This window comes from Setaria italica, chromosome V (genome assembly GCF_000263155.2).
Source record: "Setaria italica strain Yugu1 chromosome V, Setaria_italica_v2.0, whole genome shotgun sequence".
NCBI lineage: Eukaryota > Viridiplantae > Streptophyta > Magnoliopsida > Poales > Poaceae > Setaria > Setaria italica.
Window position 1 is genome coordinate 43,800,484 of NC_028454.1, and position 19,477 is coordinate 43,819,960.

At 43.5% G+C, this 19,477-nt stretch overlaps 3 protein-coding genes across 10 annotated transcripts; 2 read left to right on the forward strand and 1 right to left on the reverse strand.

Annotated features, from left to right (window-relative positions):
- The first annotated feature begins 3,923 nt into the window (after positions 1-3,923).
- LOC101772047 lies at positions 3,924-6,386 on the forward strand. The gene is made up of 2 exons (XM_004970858.4): positions 3,924-4,365; positions 5,704-6,386. Exons 1-2 carry the CDS (start codon positions 3,966-3,968, stop codon positions 5,781-5,783), a joined length of 480 nt encoding a protein of 159 aa, XP_004970915.1. The 5' UTR covers positions 3,924-3,965; the 3' UTR covers positions 5,784-6,386.
- A 1,200-nt stretch (positions 6,387-7,586) lies between these two features.
- On the forward strand, positions 7,587-13,863 carry LOC101772454 (CMP-sialic acid transporter 3). Of its 4 annotated transcripts, none has more exons than XM_022827290.1 (16): positions 7,587-7,790; positions 7,867-8,077; positions 8,707-8,823; positions 9,090-9,146; positions 9,499-9,576; positions 9,741-9,785; positions 10,087-10,146; positions 10,284-10,406; positions 11,274-11,351; positions 11,471-11,540; positions 12,072-12,179; positions 12,577-12,710; positions 12,793-12,863; positions 13,066-13,114; positions 13,186-13,249; positions 13,356-13,863. In XM_022827290.1, the coding sequence occupies exons 2-15, from the start codon at positions 7,919-7,921 to the stop codon at positions 13,234-13,236; spliced, it is 1,200 nt and encodes a 399-aa protein (XP_022683025.1). In that variant the 5' UTR covers positions 7,587-7,790; positions 7,867-7,918; the 3' UTR covers positions 13,237-13,249; positions 13,356-13,863. The 4 variants fall into 4 exon arrangements, with proteins under 4 accessions (XP_022683025.1, XP_004970917.1, XP_004970916.1 ...); XM_004970860.2 differs by having other exon boundaries at positions 7,588-7,790; positions 13,063-13,114; XM_004970859.2 differs by having other exon boundaries at positions 7,588-7,790; positions 13,063-13,114; positions 13,359-13,863.
- Positions 13,864-14,174: 311 nt separating this feature from the next.
- Positions 14,175-18,595, reverse strand: LOC101773397 (PTI1-like tyrosine-protein kinase 1). Of its 5 annotated transcripts, none has more exons than XM_004970862.3 (9): positions 18,446-18,595; positions 17,684-17,807; positions 17,325-17,575; positions 17,088-17,214; positions 16,710-16,983; positions 15,662-15,794; positions 14,969-15,055; positions 14,776-14,865; positions 14,175-14,577 (listed from the first exon to the last, which is right to left on the reverse strand). In XM_004970862.3, exons 2-9 carry the CDS (start codon positions 17,775-17,777, stop codon positions 14,473-14,475), a joined length of 1,161 nt encoding a protein of 386 aa, XP_004970919.1. In that variant the 5' UTR covers positions 17,778-17,807; positions 18,446-18,595; the 3' UTR covers positions 14,175-14,472. The 5 variants fall into 5 exon arrangements, with proteins under 5 accessions (XP_004970919.1, XP_022682784.1, XP_022682783.1 ...); XM_022827049.1 differs by having other exon boundaries at positions 14,772-14,865; XM_022827048.1 differs by having other exon boundaries at positions 14,175-14,601; positions 14,772-14,865.
- Positions 18,596-19,477: the final 882 nt, after the last annotated feature.

The window sequence follows — 19,477 nt, forward strand, 5'->3', positions numbered from 1 at the left end:
TTATCCAAACACTACAAGCTGCCACTGTACTTTACTGCTTACATAATAATACAATTCTGCCGGCCCATCGTTATAATCCTGCATGCTCGTTATGGAAACCTCTTGGCTTGCACGTCACAGACTCATCACAACTACTGCTGATCTTGTGTGCCATCAATCACCTATCTTTCAATCGTTACACCTAACCACAGCTGGCTTGAGCTCGACACATGATTCAATTCGAACCAAGGTAAGTGCCTTGGCATACGCGTATTGGGCACTAGCAGCATGCACTGCCTACCTCTAGCGATGCCGTAGCTTGCTGATGCTCTGAACTAGCTGGGAAATCTCACCAGTTCAAGCACATGCCTAGCAAAAGGTGTCAAGCAGGGATATGTTCCTAGTTATACATGCACCAAAAACCCGGTAAAATTTGGACCACGGGATCTTTTAGTCACCTGTTAAAGTTTTTTTTTCCCCTTCCAGAGTTGGAACTGTTTGATGTGAACTCTGAAACACTGCAGACTGTTATGTTCTGATGCAATGCATGACGGTCTAAAAAAAATGTTTGATGTGAAATTCATGTAAAATTGGCTCACTGAACCAACATCTGGGAATAATCCCACTGTAGAGTGTGTCGTACCATCTGGATATGCAACGGTTATCGCATTGGCATTCGCTCCTGCACATTTATCTGACAAAGAGCGCTGCGCAAGAATTCTTCTTCTTCTTCTTTTTTAACGAGCGCGAGAACTAGGCTAGGGTGTTGTTGTTTTATTTTTTTTCAGATGATGGCCTCGAGTCCCGCTTCGATTGGCCAGGAAAGGGGGGGCCAAGGCCAACAGCTCGCTAGGTTGGAACAGGTGCAACAGATAGAAGACGACGCGATGGTCTGGTAGCTTTGTTTATCGCCGAAATCAGATGCGTGGAGCGTCGTGCAATCATCAGGTGCGCCTGCATCCAGCAAACGGCGCTGTGCGCCGCGGGGAAGAACGCAATGATCGAGGGGGTCATAATTAGTCGTTAGATTTGGTGATGGTGCTGGATTAGTTAAAAAGAATAAGGGCTCTCGTGCATGATTACTGTGGCTCTATTCTTATAGTGTGGAGTTCGTTCAACCTTTGATGATTTTAATTTTAGTATTATGTATATGTACACAAGTCATTTGACAGAACTCATGCTTTCCAATGGTGTAGTTAGGTTACTGATCTCTCTTAGCTCGTTTTTTTTTATTTCACTTTTCTTACTTGAAATCCAGACTTATATGTTGAAATTTGCAAAAGGATAAACGTAACAGACGTCCATGGTTATCTATTCAACAAAACTTAAGTGAAAATAGCATTTCTCAGAACTTAATGGTAACACTGGTTTTCCTTTTCATCTACGTGTTCAGGGCTCAACTTTTACTGACGTCGGATGTTTATTTCTTTGTTGCGAACACAAAGTACGCGGAAATCGAATTTCCAAATTAAAGCACGGACATCGCGACTCATAAATTTGTCGTCCCAGTTCGAAAACGACCCTAATTTGTGTGACATCCTGCCGTTTAGCGCCCGGACAGATAGCGGGTGGTCCAGTGAATTCGCCATCTTTGAATTCGGCAGTGAGGAGGACAAGTGGACAATGACCCGGCAAATTTGGCTCCAAAAGTTTATCCATTTCTCTCCTTTTTTTTCTAAGAGAAAAGGGAGATCGTGTTGCTGAGCTAGCTTTCAGGTAGGCCACGGAAAGGTTTGCGTGGGGCCGAATCCACACTACTACTAGCTGGTTTTATGCGTTCGTCCATCCACTTGGAATGTGGATCGAATACTGTAGCTCGCGGCCTTGCAAGATCAGATTATTCTCGGGATCGATTGCGACCTCACAAAAATGTGGGCACGTGGCGCAATTGGTTGGATCGTATGAGTTTGCCTGCCATCCACAAACTACGGCGCCTACGCTGTCTCTTCTACTACCATATGCATACACATTGCAACATGTTGGAACATTGTTATGATTTTCTGGATCATCCCCACTTTTTTCTCGAATACGCAGGAGCTGCGCATCATTGTATTTAAGTAGAGAAATGACAGAGTTTGTTGCACGACATGAGGCATCATTGTATTTAAGTAGAGAAATGACAGAGTTTGTTGCACGACATGAGGCAATAGCGCTCGCAAGCGGGACCTAGGTGTGCTATTACACAGCTTGTCAACCGAGAGAGGGAGGGGTTGGGGATACAAAGGACGATTACTCGCGAAATAAACGACCTAGGTGCTCATCGCCAGCCGCAATCCAGTTGTCGCCTTCCTGCTTGATTGCCATGAGCAGCCGGGACGGTGTGAGCTCCGCGCCCCGGAAGACGCGAGCGTTCCTTTCTTTCCAGAGCTGCCATGTGACAAGAGCAAATGGCGAATTGAAGCCTTTCCTCTTCTCCTTGGGAAGTTGACTCCTCAGACTTTGCCACCATTCTGGCAATGTTTCTCATCATCTCCTTTTGGCTTTTCCATGGCGAGAGAGGAGACCTTTGTCAGTTGTCACGTTGAGGGGGAGGAACACATCGTCTTTCTGTAAACACATCAACAGTATACGGTGCCACGTGGGGTGAAAGCGAAGCGAGGCACATTTGGCGCCGCTGGTACAGGTTACACGAGGACCCGCAGCCCAGCGCAGCTCCATCTGGCGGGGACAGTTACGTGGTCGATGCACCGGCCGCGAGACAGCAAAGGGGATCAAAATCGTGGCCAGGGACTGCCTTGGCCAAGCGGAACTGGCCGAAACCCACACGGCCACTGGCCACACGCCCGTGCTCATGCCAGGAACACACGCAGATTCCCTGCCGCGGCTCGGCACCAGCCGAGCTGGGCTCCATGAACCACGAGTCCACATGCACGCACGCGCGCGCCTCGCCACGCCGCGAGGGGGCGCCCGCCCCCCGGCGCGGCGCTCGCCGCTCCTCCGCCACGAGCTCTCGCGGCGTCCCCCGTCGGCCGTCGCCGCGCTTATCCGGCCACGTCGGCGCCCGCCCCCACCGCCGGTGCCCGCCGTGTCCTCCACGAACGCGCGCATCTGTGTTCATGCACGACAGCGACACGCACCGTACGTACACACACACACACACACGCACAAGTGGAGTAGCAAAATCCCTTTTTCTGCAAGGCATTGCATTCTCTCGTTGAACTTGAACATTGTTAATCGAGTGGCAAAGCCCTGGTCAGCTCATCAACGAATAAAAAAAAAGAGCAAAAACTCTGCGTTTGTTACTACTGGTGGCTGATGAGGCCACGGGGGAGGAACGGTGCTTTTCTTCCAGCTCCGGACAGGGGATCGAGTGGTGATGACTGACAAGGAGGCGAGCTGCCGCATTCAGTCCAGGTCATGTCAATCTGCATCTTCGGTTTACTGCATGAATCAGGTTTTTCAGGTCCATCGTCTTATCCAAAAGCTAACATCACCTGCCTACGGATTCACGATACCGACGCTGATACGTGCTGCTACGAAGTAAAAAGGTCGGCAGCCGAGTCGAATCGTACTGCAGGAATGAAGTTTCGTCGTGAAAGGGAACGTCCAAATGCTCCGATTTAAATTTCAATATATGAGCATTCTTCTTAATCGTGAAAGGGAACATCCCCTAGCACATCCTAGCCGTCGTGTGCGTGCGCTCGGGAAACCCACGTTGTACGAAACTTTTACCTTCTTCGTAATCGAAAGATACGCAGTTCTTCTGCGTATTAAAAAAAAATGAACATTCTTATTATTGACAAAATGGACTCACGCAGTAGCTCCAACTAAAACGGGTTTTATTTTTTTTTCCGCAACAACTAAATTAGCTCCAACTAAAACAATCATGAATGTAGTAAAAAAATAATAATCTGAAAAGATGGCCCACAGAAAAAATAACATTTTTTAACCAAGAAATACTCGTTCCTGTTTATAAATAGGCCAGACGCCGAACCCGCCCGGAGAGTACCTGCGGCGCCATCAGCCGAGCCAAACGGAGCACAGAAATGGAAGCCGTCTCCTCCACCGCCTACTTCTCCTCGCAGCCGCAGCTCCCGGCCTCCACCGCCGGCGACCCTGCGACCCCCATCGCAAGCGCCAGCAGGCTGGTGCGGCAGCCGCGCCGGAACAGCAGCTTCGTGACGGTCGAGGCGTCCTCGGGCACCGGCGGCGACGGGGTGGTCAGGACGAGGAGCCTCACGGAGGACGACCTGGAGGAGCTCAAGGGCTGCCTCGACCTCGGATTCGGCTTCGCGTACAGCGAGATCCCCGAGCTCTGCGGGACGCTGCCCGCGCTCGAGCTCTGCTATTCCATGACCCGGAGGTTCCTCGACGAGCAGAGGGAGCCGGGCCAGGAGCAGGAGACTTCGGCGACGCCTCTCCCGAATTGGAGGATCTCTGGACCTGGTAAATCATTTTTTTTCTCCCCAGGTTTTGATTTCGTGAAAAAAAAATTACTCTAGCGATGTTGTGAATGAACGAAACAGTTGTTTTGTGATTTTTTTTTCCCGGAGGATTAGTGGTCAATTTTGACAATATTATAATTGAAACTACCGGTCCAATTGAGATGCTCCTGACAAAGCATACTTCATTGTGCATGAAAATACACTGTGTCAATAAATCAGGTATTCATGTTGAATTAATAGTAATTTGTTTCAAAAAATCATGCACCCCAACTCAGGGTGCAAGTATGGGCGTCAGGAAAATAAAATTGACAGTCATGAAGAGCAGTCCAGCATCTCTCTTTGTAGGGATCATCCAGATTCTTGGAACAAATATTAAGCACCTTGTCGATTGCTAAATTGGCTGGCTATCTAATTTCAATGGTCCTGGGTCTATCAACATCTTTTCTAATGAATTAAATGCTCTTCTAGCTGTTATAACAATTTGCACGGTTCAATTGATGCGTCATTTTTTAAATTCTAGGTAGAGTGCTGAATACCTCTTAATAATTTGTTAGTTAAGAACTGCAGATGTGTTGGAGGTTGGAATAAAATCTCTTTTAGGAACTGCCTTCGTCAGGCCTCGATTTTTTGGTTTTAGTAGGATACTGCGATCTTGATTTATCCTTTTTTATTTTTTATGGGTTCTTTTACATTTTGCCTTGATGACTGTAGCATTTACTCCGTAGGAGCTTTGTCATGGAGAAGAAAAACATTTTATTCTACTCATTTCATAAAAAAGGATAGGGATGATAGACTCTCCAAGATTCTACCTACTTTTTTGTTGTCGTCCATTCCATGGTTTTGGTGACATCTAAATTTGATACCAAGTGAAAGGAAAGAAAAATTTCATCATTTCCATTCATAGTGGAGCAGGAAAACGATAGTTTCATTATGGGTTACACCACAATACAGAAGCAACGAGACTGAGCATGCATTTTTGTCATTGATGTCACTTTTCTTACAAGTGCTAACTGTCTTCTCCAAGACAATCTTCACGACAAAGCAAAGCAAGACTAGGCTCCACTGAATTATGCTATCTCCTTTCCAGCACACGTTTCCTCCTCAAAAGAAGTAACGTAAATTTGAAGAAGGATTATTCTACCTTTACCAAAGGTCCATTTTTGTAAGTCGCGAAAAAGGGCTCACTTTTTTAAAAGGAAAAACAAGAAAAAACAGTGAGCCTATGTCCTTCACGAGACCTGTATATTGCTTCTTGAGTCCTGAGATTATGTTCTGTTTGTGACTGATTTCTTCTATGAAAGAGCTGTCGTTCTTTGCTGATTAGTATTGGCTCTGACAGGCGATGATCCAGAGGAAGTGAAGGCGAGGTTGAAGTATTGGGCTCAAGCAGTAGCATGCACTGTCAAGCTCTGCAGCTAATGGAGGCTGGCTAGCTGTTTTCTGGTAGAGTATGCTATGACAGGATGAACTGAAGGTTGGCTGGAAGTTGAGGAATCTGCCTGTATGGGTTTGGGATATGGGATGCAGATACTCCTCAGGAGCTGCTTCTGCTTCGTGGCATCGAAGCAGCATGAGTGATCTCTGCTTCTGCAAAAACTTTGGAGGGGAGGAATCATGACCTTGGAATTACAGCGACGAGACTCGATGCGATTCATGGTCCGAGCTTCTACGAAAGAATCAGAAGCTTATCATTCCTCAGGGTGGTTTGCATAATGCAGCGTTTGCAAATGCAGGACCTGCTGGTTCTTTTTGCCTTTTCCGTGTAATGATCACTAGGTGCTCTAATTGTTGTTCACCTGTAATAATGTTTTTGGGTACTAATCCAAGGGTTGATTAGTTCCAATAATGCTTTGTTCTGTGCTACATGGATGTGGTCACTTCATGAACAGGTATGTAGATTATTCTGTTCTACAAAATTTACAAGAGTGCAGCAAAGTGTTTGGCTGATTTGCAAGGCTCAGTCATGTAAAATGATCTGTATGTTCAGCCTGGCTGCAAACTGATTGAAACTCTCTGAAACTATATGTTATCTAGGATGATCTATACAATCAGTTTGACACTACATAGGCGGATAGGCTTTAGTGGTGTCAAACTGAAAATGAACGTGATCTAGTGCTGGTTACACACAGATAACATAAGTAAATCGTATTTGATTCACATAGCAGTTTCTAATTGCGCCGTAGACCGACTGTTCTATCCCATGATTTTTTTTTTGCGTTACGGATCACATAAAAAAAAACTGTCGGTGCCGGTCCGCACACGCAGCACACGTGCCGGGCGCACGGCTCCCAATGATTCCGAAGCTTCCATGTGGAGCCTTGACTCCATCGCGCCCGTCCAGCCCTCGTACCTGCAATTATAACTGATTCCCCCCCTAACCCAGTTCGGTACGCTCACACCAGTGCCATGTCAAATACCGGGAACACCCCTCCTCTCCTCGAACACCTGGAGGGGTTGTGTGCAAATATGGCTGAAGGGTCGGGGGTAATTTTGGAGTTTCCAGCCGTTGTCGGGTTGGTCTCCACTTTGTCGTCTCAATCCTCAGCAAAGTAAGCGATCTCCTCCGCGGTGACGATGGTGGCCGGTGCCCAAGCAGAAACGGCCTTGGCAAGTTTCAGTTTGGTCCCTGACTTTTCTGTTTGTTTGAGGATGTAGTGAGCACAGGAGTCCTGCTTTTTACTAATTACTATAAATCAATCCATAAATCCTTGAAAAAGAAATCAACACGGGGCAGTTCAATTACTACAATTCAATTGATATGCTGGTTTTTTTTCCTTCTTACACAAGTAGTTCATCCTAAAAAATTGCATGATAGTAGATGCTTGCATGGTTTACTCAGCGTTGATAATATAATAGCACCTAAATTTTTCCCTAACAAGGGCAATTCTAACATGTAGCATGGATACACAATTGTAGTTGCTACCATATTTAGAAATGTATTGTCCAATCATGTGTTTTTTCTTAAGAAAAATTGGTTCACACAAATGTAGGTGTTTTTGTTGAACCATGAAAATAAAACATTTCTCTCCTCCTTTTATTCGTTCGCTCGTGTGCCTACTTCATTCCTGTGATGTTCCATATTTCTAACACATATTTTGGCTAAAAAATTAAAACTTTGAGGCTACAAGATGCAATGGTATCTGTGAAAGTTTGTAAAAGTTAAGGGCTTTTGTGGAAACTGGGATCTTACATAAATGTCCTTCCCTCTTTTGTTCTCGTGGCATATTCCATCGGAATAATTTAATTATTTCTACATTTTCCGCTCCCCTCCTCCGCTCCCCATTGCGGCATTGCCCTCCTCCCCGTCGCGGCCTCGCCCACCGCGCCTTCGAGGAGCTTCGAATCGCGATCGCTTCGGTCCCCACGAGCTCACATGGTGGGTGCGCGCGCCAGAGGCTAGGGTTCCCAGTTCTCAACATTCCCCTGGTTCGTCCCGGTTCGCTCCTGATTTTCCCGCGATTTTTTGCCGATCTTCCCTGATTTTCCTGCCGTTTTGGCGCAGCTGATTGGAACCGCAGTGTTTCGGCGAGCCTGTGGCGGTGGTGGTGGCGGAGATGAACGGGGAGGTGGAATGCAGCGTGTGCCACGCGAAGGTGCCGGTGCCGCCGGCGGTGTCCAAGGCGTACGACAGCCACCGGAGCACCGTGTCGTCGCGGCAGCGCGCGCTCAACGTGCTCCTCGTCTCCGGCGACTGCGTCCTTGCTGGCCTCCAGGTGAAGGCTGCCTCCCTTCTACATTTGGTCGGTGCGCTCAGTGTCTGTCGAATCGCCAAGTGTTGCATAGGGATTGTTGAACTGTAGCTGAGTGTGATTACAGTACGAGGAGGCGAATTGAGTGGCAAAGCGAAAACATAATGTCACAAATGTTTGTAGCCTGGTGAATTTAGTTAGCTGTACTAGAGCTTCAGGACCTATGATTGTTCTGGAACTAACGTTTGTACTAGACTGGATGCTGCAGATGGTGTTGAGGTTAGAGACCTGTTTTTTTTCTTCCTTTTCTTTTCTTAATTTAGTTTGTAAGGTCAGGTGCCCCCCCCCCCCCCCCCTCGCACTGCTGTTAGCAGCTATCTTAATAGCATTCACCAAGTGCCAACTGGTAGGAGAGCATTTAATTATCGTGATCAGTACATGATATGAATCATTAATGGTGAATTCATTCCAGCCCCAATCTTAAATTGCAAGTGCTATATGTTGGATTATTGAGATGTATTACTTCTGCCTTATTATTTGTTGCAAAATCATATGGCATACGCATACTAAGCATGTTCTTTCATTTGTTGTTTGTTTGCTACGTTGTAAATTTTTTTAGTTGCTTAACACAGTTTTACCTCATTTTTCTGTAGCCTATACTAGTGTACATGTCAAAAGTGGATGGGAAATTCAAATTTAGCCCAATCAGCGTAAATTTCTTGACGGAGATTACAAAAATTATCTTTGCCATCATCATGCTATTCATCCAGGTATGCCAATCATTCCATTTTAGCACTTTGCTCTCCATGATTCATTTTCATATCCATGTGTTTAGTTGGATGCGACTGTAGTGATAACAATGGTATTTTTTTGTGTGGTAAGATGTCTTTTGTTCATGCAGTTGAGTATGCTACTAAACTAGCACATCAACATTATGTTTAAATTTCTCACGTTTCGTTTCAGTGCTGGGTGTTGTAGACTTCTACTTTCACTGATAACTTTGGTGTCCTTAATGAGTTGGTTTTGTCCTTTGCAGGCTCGACGTCTAAAGATGGGGGACAAGCCACTTCTCACAGTGTCAACGTTTATGCAGGTAATATGACCTGTAAGTCTGAAACTATGTCATGCTTATATTTGGATGTGGTCAACTCGTTCCCTGCCTTTAATTTTGAGAATTGATTTTTATCTTGGTAAACCCACGTGCTGGAACTGGAAGTGCATGCTAGTTCTGAAGATAATAGGATCCTGTTCCTGACTACCTGGCCATATGCTGTCATTTTGATACATCTTACTAGAAAGCTCATGCAAACTTCTACAGAAACTGTACTGTGAATTAATTTTACTACTTCCTGCAGCACATAGGTCTCCCTTCATTTGCTATAGAATATTATATACGAAGTTAGTGATCTTGTCTGCAACGCTAACCATCCTTCTTCACTGGCCAGGCTGCTCGCAACAATGTTCTTCTTGCAGTTCCTGCTTTTCTCTATGCTATCAACAACTATTTGAAGTTCATAATGCAGGTAAAGCATCGCACACCAGGATTCAGAACTTGGTGTTCTCTGGTTTTCCCCTTCTTTATCTGTCTGTAGGAGCCAATATAGTGGATTCTAAGTTCCTACAGTTGTATTAGCCTAACTTGGATCTGGTACATCTTTTCTAACTATTAGTCCTATGATTTATGCAGTTATATTTTAATCCTGCAAGCGTCAAGATGCTGAGTAATCTCAAGGTATGATACTATGGTTAATGTTAGCCTTTTCTTCAAAAATCAGGATTATTAGTAATAATATGTACACTTGAATGCCTGCAAATATGTGCATATGTTCGGGCATGGTCCAAGTCGCCCATGCTTGCATGTGCTCACATATACACTTGAGCATGCAAACTCCCTTTGGTCAGTCTGTTTTTAAAAAATCTATTAGCCACTGCCTTGATATATGCTTCTCCTTGGTGTTCAACATCTGTTTGAAGTTTGGCCGCACATGGCACTGATCATGTACTCATGCTATATGGAATACTGATATGTGCAGGTTCTGGTAATCGCTGTGCTTCTAAAGATAATAATGAAGAGGCGATTTTCCACAATCCAGGCTAGTTTCCTCTCTATTTTCGTGTGTCTATTATTGACTACTTAAAAAGGTTATCCAAAGCCTAGTCTCTGAGTGCAATATATTTCAGTGATTTCAAGAAACTGTGTAGCTGACATCATGCTTTTGTATATTGACAGTGGGAGGCCCTTGCCCTTTTGTTAATTGGAATATCTGTTAATCAGCTGAAATCATTGCCTGAAGGTTCTAGCGCACTAGGTCTTCCTGTTGCTGCTGGAGCCTACCTCTATACATTCTTTTTTGTAAGTTCTGATTTTCTCGTAGCTGGGATGATGTACATGTTGAAGCAGTGTAAAACTCATCTTCCATGAAGTTGGGAATACCAGTTTAATTTCTATACACTCAGATTTCTCTGCTGAGCCCTTTTCTTGCATATACAGCATTAGCATGGTATTCTGACAGTCAGTTGACTGCAGTGCAGTGTTGCATCTGCACTGAACGTTTTTTCTCGAACCATCTGCACTGAACATTAGCTGTAGCAATAATAAATTCTGCAACCATTCCACCTCTTTGTTGTCTATTCGGTCATATAATGATCGAGGTTCTTTTCTCTCCAAAACTTCAGCATGTGCGACTAAATGATTCAGAACTAGTCCTTTGGGGCGAAACAATAGGCTCTAGCCTCTAAGCACTCTTTGACTAATTTGCTAGTTTATATGCTTCACATAGAAACAATATGTGTCTTTTTGCTCATTTAGGTCCCGTTTGGTAGGGCTTCTCAAAGTGCTTCTCCATCGGCTTTTGGTGAAGCCCTACCAAAGGGTCAATTTCAAAACGGTTTCACCACCAAAGCCGAGGAGAAGCCGCAAAACGGCTTACACTAGAGAGGAGAAGCTGAAAAAAGTGGCTTCACCGGCTTCTCCTCCCTCTCCAAGCATTAAGTGATCATAAAATTACATATATTGCCATTGAGAAGCCGTTTTACCAAATGTTTTGCAAAACGGCTTCAGCTTCACTAAAAAAGCCACTCCACCGAAAAAGCCGAAGCCGAAGCCGTTTTATGAGAAGCCGAAGCCTTACCAAACGGGGCCTTAGTTGACATTGAAAATTGTAAAGAGCAGAAATAAAGGCGATATATGACATTTCATACTAACTTTATTCACAATCAGGTAACAGTTCCTGCGCTGGCTTCAGTTTACAATGAAAAGGCTCTTAAAAGCCAGTTTGATACCAGTATTTACCTTCAGGTTTGTGTCCATTTATATGGTTATCTTGCTCTGACATTCTATTCTAAGCTATCTTGCTAATGCTTTTATGATCTGTGTGAAGCTACCTTTTGATTGTGATTTTTTTTTCATGTTTTCAGAACTTATTTCTGTATGGTTATGGTGCAATATTCAATTTTCTTGGGCTTGTAATCACTGCCATCATCCAAGGTAATTATTGAGAATGCATGTCTGCTTGAGAGCAACATGTTTTTGCATACTGTAATGTAAGGTGGTTTTAAACTATTCTGTTGTGCTGAGAAGAGCTGTCAACTCTTTGAATACTAGTAGTTTTTCGATGTTGTAGACTATTTTGGTTTGCCCTTGTAAGTTTGTGGTGTTCATTATTTATATATTATCCTTACAGCTTGATCTGATGTATTAGAAGTAAATATAGTATCTAGAACGTTACATATCCAACTCTCAGATATCTAAAAGCTTCGGCTGGTTTAACCCATTTTGTTTATCTTCACTTCCATGGCCTTATTTTTCTGGGACACCGCCATTGGCCTTATTTTCTCAGAAACCCTTGTGTTTTTTTAGAAGACTGGTGACCCTTGACTCAATATCAGAATTCTGTCGAAACTGTTGCCCAAGTATTTTCTTGCATGATTAAATACTTACACTTTTGGGTTGAACTGGTTGGTGCATGCAACTCAATATGGTGCTGTAAGAAAATCAGACATTGTGTACATTTTTCAGGGCCCAGTAGCTTTAACATTCTGGAAGGACATTCAAAGGCCACAATGTTTCTTATCTGCAACAATGCTGCACAGGGCATACTGTCATCATTTTTCTTCAAGTATGCAGGTATGTTACCAGCAAAGAAAAAACTTAGTTCTTGTTCAATATGCTATTAAAATGGTACCAAATATCATACACGTATCTCTGAAAACTTGTTATAATGCATGCATGTACCCATAAAATATAGCATGCATTTTAGGAGTTGAAAGGTTGCATGTTTATTAGTGGGTTGGTCAGATTAACCTGTTTGTGGAGCACGTGGTTATGGCAATTCAGCTTGTGTGTGGGTTTGTAATCGGATCATATTCTTCTTCTTAATTCAAAACCACGTGGAAATAAAAATATTGTGCATGCACATGAATAGGCTAAATCAGTGGTATTTGCATGTTGATTGCTACTGCTATGTACGAGTTTTTTGCAAGTAAACTGTAGTTATGTTTAAGAAAGTCGATGATGAATGCAGATACAATTTTGAAGAAGTACTCATCAACAATTGCAACTATCTTCACCGGAGTAGCCTCTGCTGTATTATTTGGACACACACTGACAATAAATTTTGTTCTTGGAATTTCAATAGTAATCATATCTATGCATCAGGTAACTTCATTTCCCCCCTTGCATTGATTCAATAGTGTTGAAGTTTTCCTACTAAAATTCATTTTATTTAATATTATTTCAGTATCTTTCTAACCAAATTAAAGACGAAGTGCCTAGCAGCAAAATTGAAATGGCTGAAGCTCATGATCACAGGTTTGTCCTATCATATTGTCGATTGCACTGTAGTTGCTTAGTTGGCCGTTTGTCACAGTTTTGAAGCTCCATTCTGTCATCTACCGTTCCACATTCAGGCGACATTTCTTGTTTTCTGTTGTAGTCGTCCAAAACTCGGCACAGTCATTTAGTGGATGTTCAAATTTGTTAACAGTATAATTTGTTTTGTGATGCTCAGCAGAGTAAAGGAATCCGTTTACGTCAACGTGACTGATTCAGTGGCAAGTGAGGTAAACATCTACTGCCTGGAATTTCTGGTTCTTTCAGCGTGTAGCTAATGGTCTTTCTACCCATCATGAAGGCTAAACACCGCCATGGATCCGACGAGAGGCAGCCGCTTCTTCCTGTATGATTTTGCAGCAGAGGTTGTCCTCGTTTTCTCTGGTTTTTTTATATTGCTATAGAGTTGTGTTATAACTTTCCCACGAGTTTGCTTCCTCCATAAATTTCTTAACTCCTTATTTCTGACAGCAGGCAGTCTCCTTGACGAGAGCATCAAGCATCTGACGTATCTTAGTGGGTTTTTGACCTCTCTGAAGCCACATTGCCGCCGTGTTGTTGGGCGAGTAAGAACATGCATATTACGTGGCAGAATGATGAGCTTCATGAAAGAGTAATGGATGGATGATGCAATACTTTTAGCCTAGTGATGGTGACACTAATGTGATAGCTTTATACGAGGAATAAAGTCTCGTATTTCACCATTTTTTCCCTCTCTTGAGAGTTGAGTGGTTCTATCGAGTGATTTTTTTTATGCGGCTCCAATGTAAATAGCGGTTAGTTTCTTGTTATGTGCGAGTTGCATGAGGTGATGTTATGGCGTGTTTGGTACACCACCCTAGCTTTGCCTATGTCTTTCGAATTGCAGCGGAACGACTTGCCTGTTACAGGATATTTATCGGATACTCTGATAGTCGGATGCGTATCTGATATTCTGATTTACTGGCAAAAGGCAATCGCCGCGGTTCTGGTGATCCCATTTACTGTGTGTGAACGTTCCATTGTCATTGTAGTGCTGTTCGCAAATTGCTCACGACCAAGAATAGAAGTATTTGACTCTTTTATCCGACATCATATGAATGTTAGTTAAAGTATATATAGATATAGTTTGATTTTAATATTTCGAAATGTAGATCTTTTTATATGGTTTGACTTTAAATCATACCGGTTGTCACGATCCCAACCGAAATGGTTTTTCCTCATTACATGTTGATTGACGCCTATAGCTAGCAGTAGCACTACTTATTGTTTTTCAAATGGGCGCCACATGCTTTCGGCAACACCAACATCTTAAATGATGCTAGAATCTTAGGAAATCAATTAAGTCACCAATTTTCCAGTCAACATTACATGTAGCTCACTGAGCAATATATATGTCAACGAGACCACGTCAAATGACAGCCCGAAGCTATTATGAATGGATTCCAGTGACTCGTAAATTAGGCATCTACACATTCCCGTTTATATATTTGACCCAAATACAGGCATCCAATTCCTATAGCCAGCCAAAAGTGCAGGCTTGCTTCAGAATTCATGTTTCTTAAAAGATGAATATGAACATTGCCGAAAAACCGCAGATGCTTGGTTGTCACTGCAGTACCAAAGACGTCCTCCATGTAGTTGTCCGAATCCGAGAGGTGAATCGATCCATTTTGTCTATTATCCAAGCCGTTGTTCCTATCATATTTGCAGCCTAACAGATATTCCAGAGAGTAAACTGTCCAAATCAGTAAGTTACAGGCATTCTGCACGACTGCAAATCATCAAATGTAACTTCCCGGCCCATATATGTGATAAGATATCCAAGGGAAAAGAACTTTACTCTGGTTAATTATATGCATCAACTGTCAACGGCAGGTGGGGGTGCAGGGGTTTGAGTCTGCTTACTTACGAGCAGTGGAGATAAAGCCTTGACCACAATGCTCATATTTGGGCGGAACTCAGCTTCGTATTGCACACACAAAGCTGCTACAGCAGCGAGCTGCATTAGGACAAAACAGTGGTATGAGGAAATGCGGAAAGAGAATAGGCTATTAGTTGTTCCAAGCTTATGCACAGCACATGCAGAGAGAGTAAGGGGGTACCTTAGCGAGTCCTTTTGCTGGATATTCACCCTTCAACCGAGGATCTACACACTGCTTCACCTTGTCTTCAGTTAATCTCGGTGTAGCCTACAGAACCAAAGAAAGGCATTCTCAGAGAACTGGTGTGAAAAATAATGTTTGCATTTCGGATTGGGTTGTGTCATGTTATTATCAAGATCATACTTATAAGATCATACAAAGTGCTATTTTATTGTCTAGCAAGTTTTGAGGCAATCATTGTGCACTCAGATGATCCTTGTAGTTTTTTTCAGACAGCAAGGAAGCACACCCTATGCAGCAGATCAACTCCTTTGGGGGTAACTACAGTTGTGCTGCAGATACTTTCGGGGAGTTTTGAGAAATTCTAAGATATTTGACACATGAAGTTCAAGCTCATCATTGTGCCATTTATTGTTGCCCCAGAAAATGACAACAGTTCCAGATATGGGATTGACAGAACACATGATTATCTACTTGATGAATACCCACATTACTGTACACATTGTTTAGCTTGGACCCTCTGGACTAAAATGATTTTTTTTAAAAAACACCACATTACTATACGCATGGCCACAAACTATTGCAGCTTCACAAGAATTCATTTGACCAAATAAGGTGCCAATTGCAGCCACTAATTAAATGATTCCATCGAACCACAAAATTAAAAATGAGAAGGTAGCAAGTGAGCATTACCCAGGTTACCAGGCTCTGCTGCCCTCTAGGCATTGTATGGTCTACAGGCTTTCTACCTGTCAAAAGCTCCAAGAGAACCACTCCAAAGCTATACACATCACTTTTCTGGGTTAGCTGACCAGTCATTGCATACCTGCAAAAATTTTAGAATGTGCACAGCATTAAAGAATGTAATGCAAAACAAGTCAATTCATAGATTGACCAGACAGCAGCATCACATGAACCGAGAATCTAGAAACCAACACTGATTATCAAACTGATTACTGCTAGGTGGGGGATATTATATGGTTGCTTGTAGTTGAGGAAGTAATTGGTTGGTAGCAGGATAAAAGCCAAAATAGCACAAAAATAATCATGTGTTCCCATTACCTGAGCAGAGACTGACTATTTTTTTTTTTGCTAACCTGCTTGTATGAGTGCTATGCAATTCTCCCTATGCAAATGAGGTTTAAAACGTTTATGTGTTTGCTTGGAACAAGAATGTGAAACTGGGCAGCAGCTGTCAGCCTGCCACCCGATTTGAGTCAATAACAGTCATGAACTAGTCTAACATGGTGTGAGAGGTCTATAGCATACTTCCGAGGAACTGATCAACTGGAAAAGTTACACGATCAGCTTCAGGAAGGCAGTTTTCATGTAACTTTCTAGGGTAGAACTACAGTATGAAAAAAATGAGAAGTTGAAAACTGACAACATGGTGAGCATGTGGTTTTCTATCCAGTGGACTAAGGCTGAAGGGGATAAATATTAATGTGACGTGTCAGAGAGTAAGAAGTTGAAATATTTAGAAGATAAAAAATTTTCATGTTTCTTTATGACCTAGAATGAGCTTATCTGTAGGTACAAAACTAACCTTCAACTTTAAAAATAACAAGCCACAGTTTTTTTTTTCATATACAGCTTCTATTTCAACAGAACATAGTGTCCATGATTAATAAAAACAACCTAGCTTGCTTATATATTGGAAAATTGATCAGACAACAGTACAAATACAGAGCAGGAAAGCATGACAAAAATTAAGTAGTTATTTTGAGCGAAGGATTTTTACTCTGGAGCGTGATATCCAAAGGTTCCCAGCACACGAGTAGAATGCAACCGGGCAGCCATATCTGGAGCCTGATTTGAGAGATTGAAGTCTGCTATCTTTGCCTTGAAGTCCTCAAATAAGAGGATGTTACTAGATCTAATATCCCTGTGGACAATCGAAGGCTGAACTTTCTCGTGCAGATATTCAAGTCCTTTCGCAGCATCAACAGCAACTTTCACTCGCTGCATCCAATCAAGCGCTGGGCCAGGTTGAGCACCTTGAACTCCTTTTCTTCCTGACATTAGTTCAGCAAATGAAATTGCAAATTATCTGTTGTGGATACAGTATTCAAATAAGAGGAGTTATTGAACAAGTTATAGAGGATATGAAGAATCATACCATGTAGAACATCATGCAGAGAACCCATGGTGGCGAATTCATAGGCTACAATGCGAAGATTACGCTCTGTGCAGTAACCCAACATATCTACGAAGTTTTCATGCTTCAGCCTTGAAACCAATGAAACCTAGCATCAGAAAGTAAGTGCCATTGTCTAATTAGTAACCAACAGCACATTAGCAGAAACAAATAACCAAAGCAGAATCCCCATCATTAACAAGTAAAAGCAAAGCCAACCTGGGTCAAGAATTCGGTGGTGGGTTCATTTTCAGTAGAGTCAAGTTTCTTCACTGCCATTTTTGTTCCATTATCAAGGACGGCATAGTATACTCTCCCGTAAGAACCTTCACCTATCAAAGCCGTTGACCCAAAATCATCAGTTTTTTCTATCAGTTCATCCAAGGATAGAACAGGAATATTGATAGGGGGAGCAGCATTCTGAGGCTCGACTTTTCCAGTAGCAGAATCTTTGAATCCCTTTGTCATCCCTGAAGAAAATGATAAGATAACTTAATAACATCAAACTCTCTGCATAGTGTAGACGGTTGAGAAGTGGATTTTAGATAGAACAGTCAAGTACACTGAAACAAACGTACCGTCAGCATTGTTCGTTGTGACCTTGAATTGCCCATTTTCACGCTGATCGGATTCATCCACTTGGCAATTGCAGCAAACCCAGCGACACCACATCACTATACTTTACTGTAGTTTACACCTATTCTGCAGACCACAGATATTTTTTTATCAGGAGAACTATCACACTGTCAGGGCAAACATTCTGACATCATGCACATTAACACAGGCAATACTTAGAGAAAGCTGCTGTTCCATGACAGAGTTAACCCCCATGGCAACTTCCCGATACAGGTTCTCTTGACTTTAAGACAAATTCCAAATTCACGCTTAGCAGTACAAATGGGGATTCTCGTAACCATATTAGATATATGAAAAACCGGCCACCAAAATAACTTCAGATAAATTCCCCAAAAATCATCTCAGATAAACCTCTACAACCAGCACCTCACTACCAGACCGTTATCATCTACGACCCCATCACACACAGCCCCGGCGACCCGCACGATCGCTCACCTCAACCGCAACCAAAATCCAAGCACGCATAGAAGCACCGAGATCCAAGTCACGATACCGGAACGAGTAAACTGACTAGCCAACCGAAGCGCGGTTCCCGAAAAACCCTCGCCTAATCACACCCGGAAGCGGCGCCCGCAATCCCCACTGCAATTACCGCCGAATCGGGCGGTTCCACCGCCCCCCGATCGCCCACATTCCGCCGGAAGGGCCGCAGAAGCTCGGGGGACGGAGGGACGTGGAGAAGGGTTCGGAGCTGGGGGTGGTACCTCGAGGGAGGGGCGAGCCGTTTGCGGTGCGGCGTCGGCGCTGCTGAGCTCGTCGTCGGCTTCGCCTCGAACGCGAGAGAGGTGCGAGGCGGAGGGCGGTGGCCGCATTTTATAGCGCGTTCCTTTTTTTTTCCTCTGTCCTTTTTCTGAAGAGTCCTCTTAATTTTTCTGCGCGTTCGCCTAGTGCGCATCGCGCTGTACTTTGTTGCGCGGTTTTTTGGGGACGCGCCGAAGATACTGGTAGGAGCGGGCGGACGGAGTGGAACGGTCGCGCGCGTGGGCCATATTCTTAGTTTTTTTTTAACTGAAGGCCCGGCAGAGATCGCTAGAGGCTATAGGCAAAAAAAAAAAAAAAACAAGAAGAAGAAGAAGAAGAACAGAAAAAAAAATAAAGAAAGGGCTGCTCGAGACGTCAACACGGGTAACCACTCCACTCGCCGCGGTAGCAGAACCGAAGTCTTTATACCAACAATCACCCTCATGTACTTGCTAAAATTATGGGTAGCCCTGCATCGATAGGGAACTTGACGGAAGTAGACTGCACCCCACCAATAAGGCCACAGCCATGCGGCACCCTCCGCCGAAGTACCGCTGCAGACACCACACTCCACGTGACAGAGTATGCAGTTCAACAGAGATATTCTTAGCTTACGTGTGAAGATTGCACATTCTGCCAGTTGTGGCGTTAGCTAAAAACTAGACCTCCGAAATGGCAATCGGAAGAACGAAAGCGAAGCCGCGTCGCATTTGGAGCAACTACGGAAACTGCTAAAGCTAAGCAACCACTAATCCCACTGTCAGCATGGCGAATTACTCACACATTGTCCGGTGCTGACGAATTACTCACACATTGCCCGGAAAGAAGAACAGGGCATTGTTTAGTTCCCCTTTTTCCCAACTTTGGCACTATGCAAAAAGAAGATTCCCCATCACATCAAACTTACGGTACATGTATGGAGTACTAAATGTAGACGAAATTAAAAACTAATTGCACAATTTTGTTGTACTTTGCGAGACGAATCTTTTGAGCCT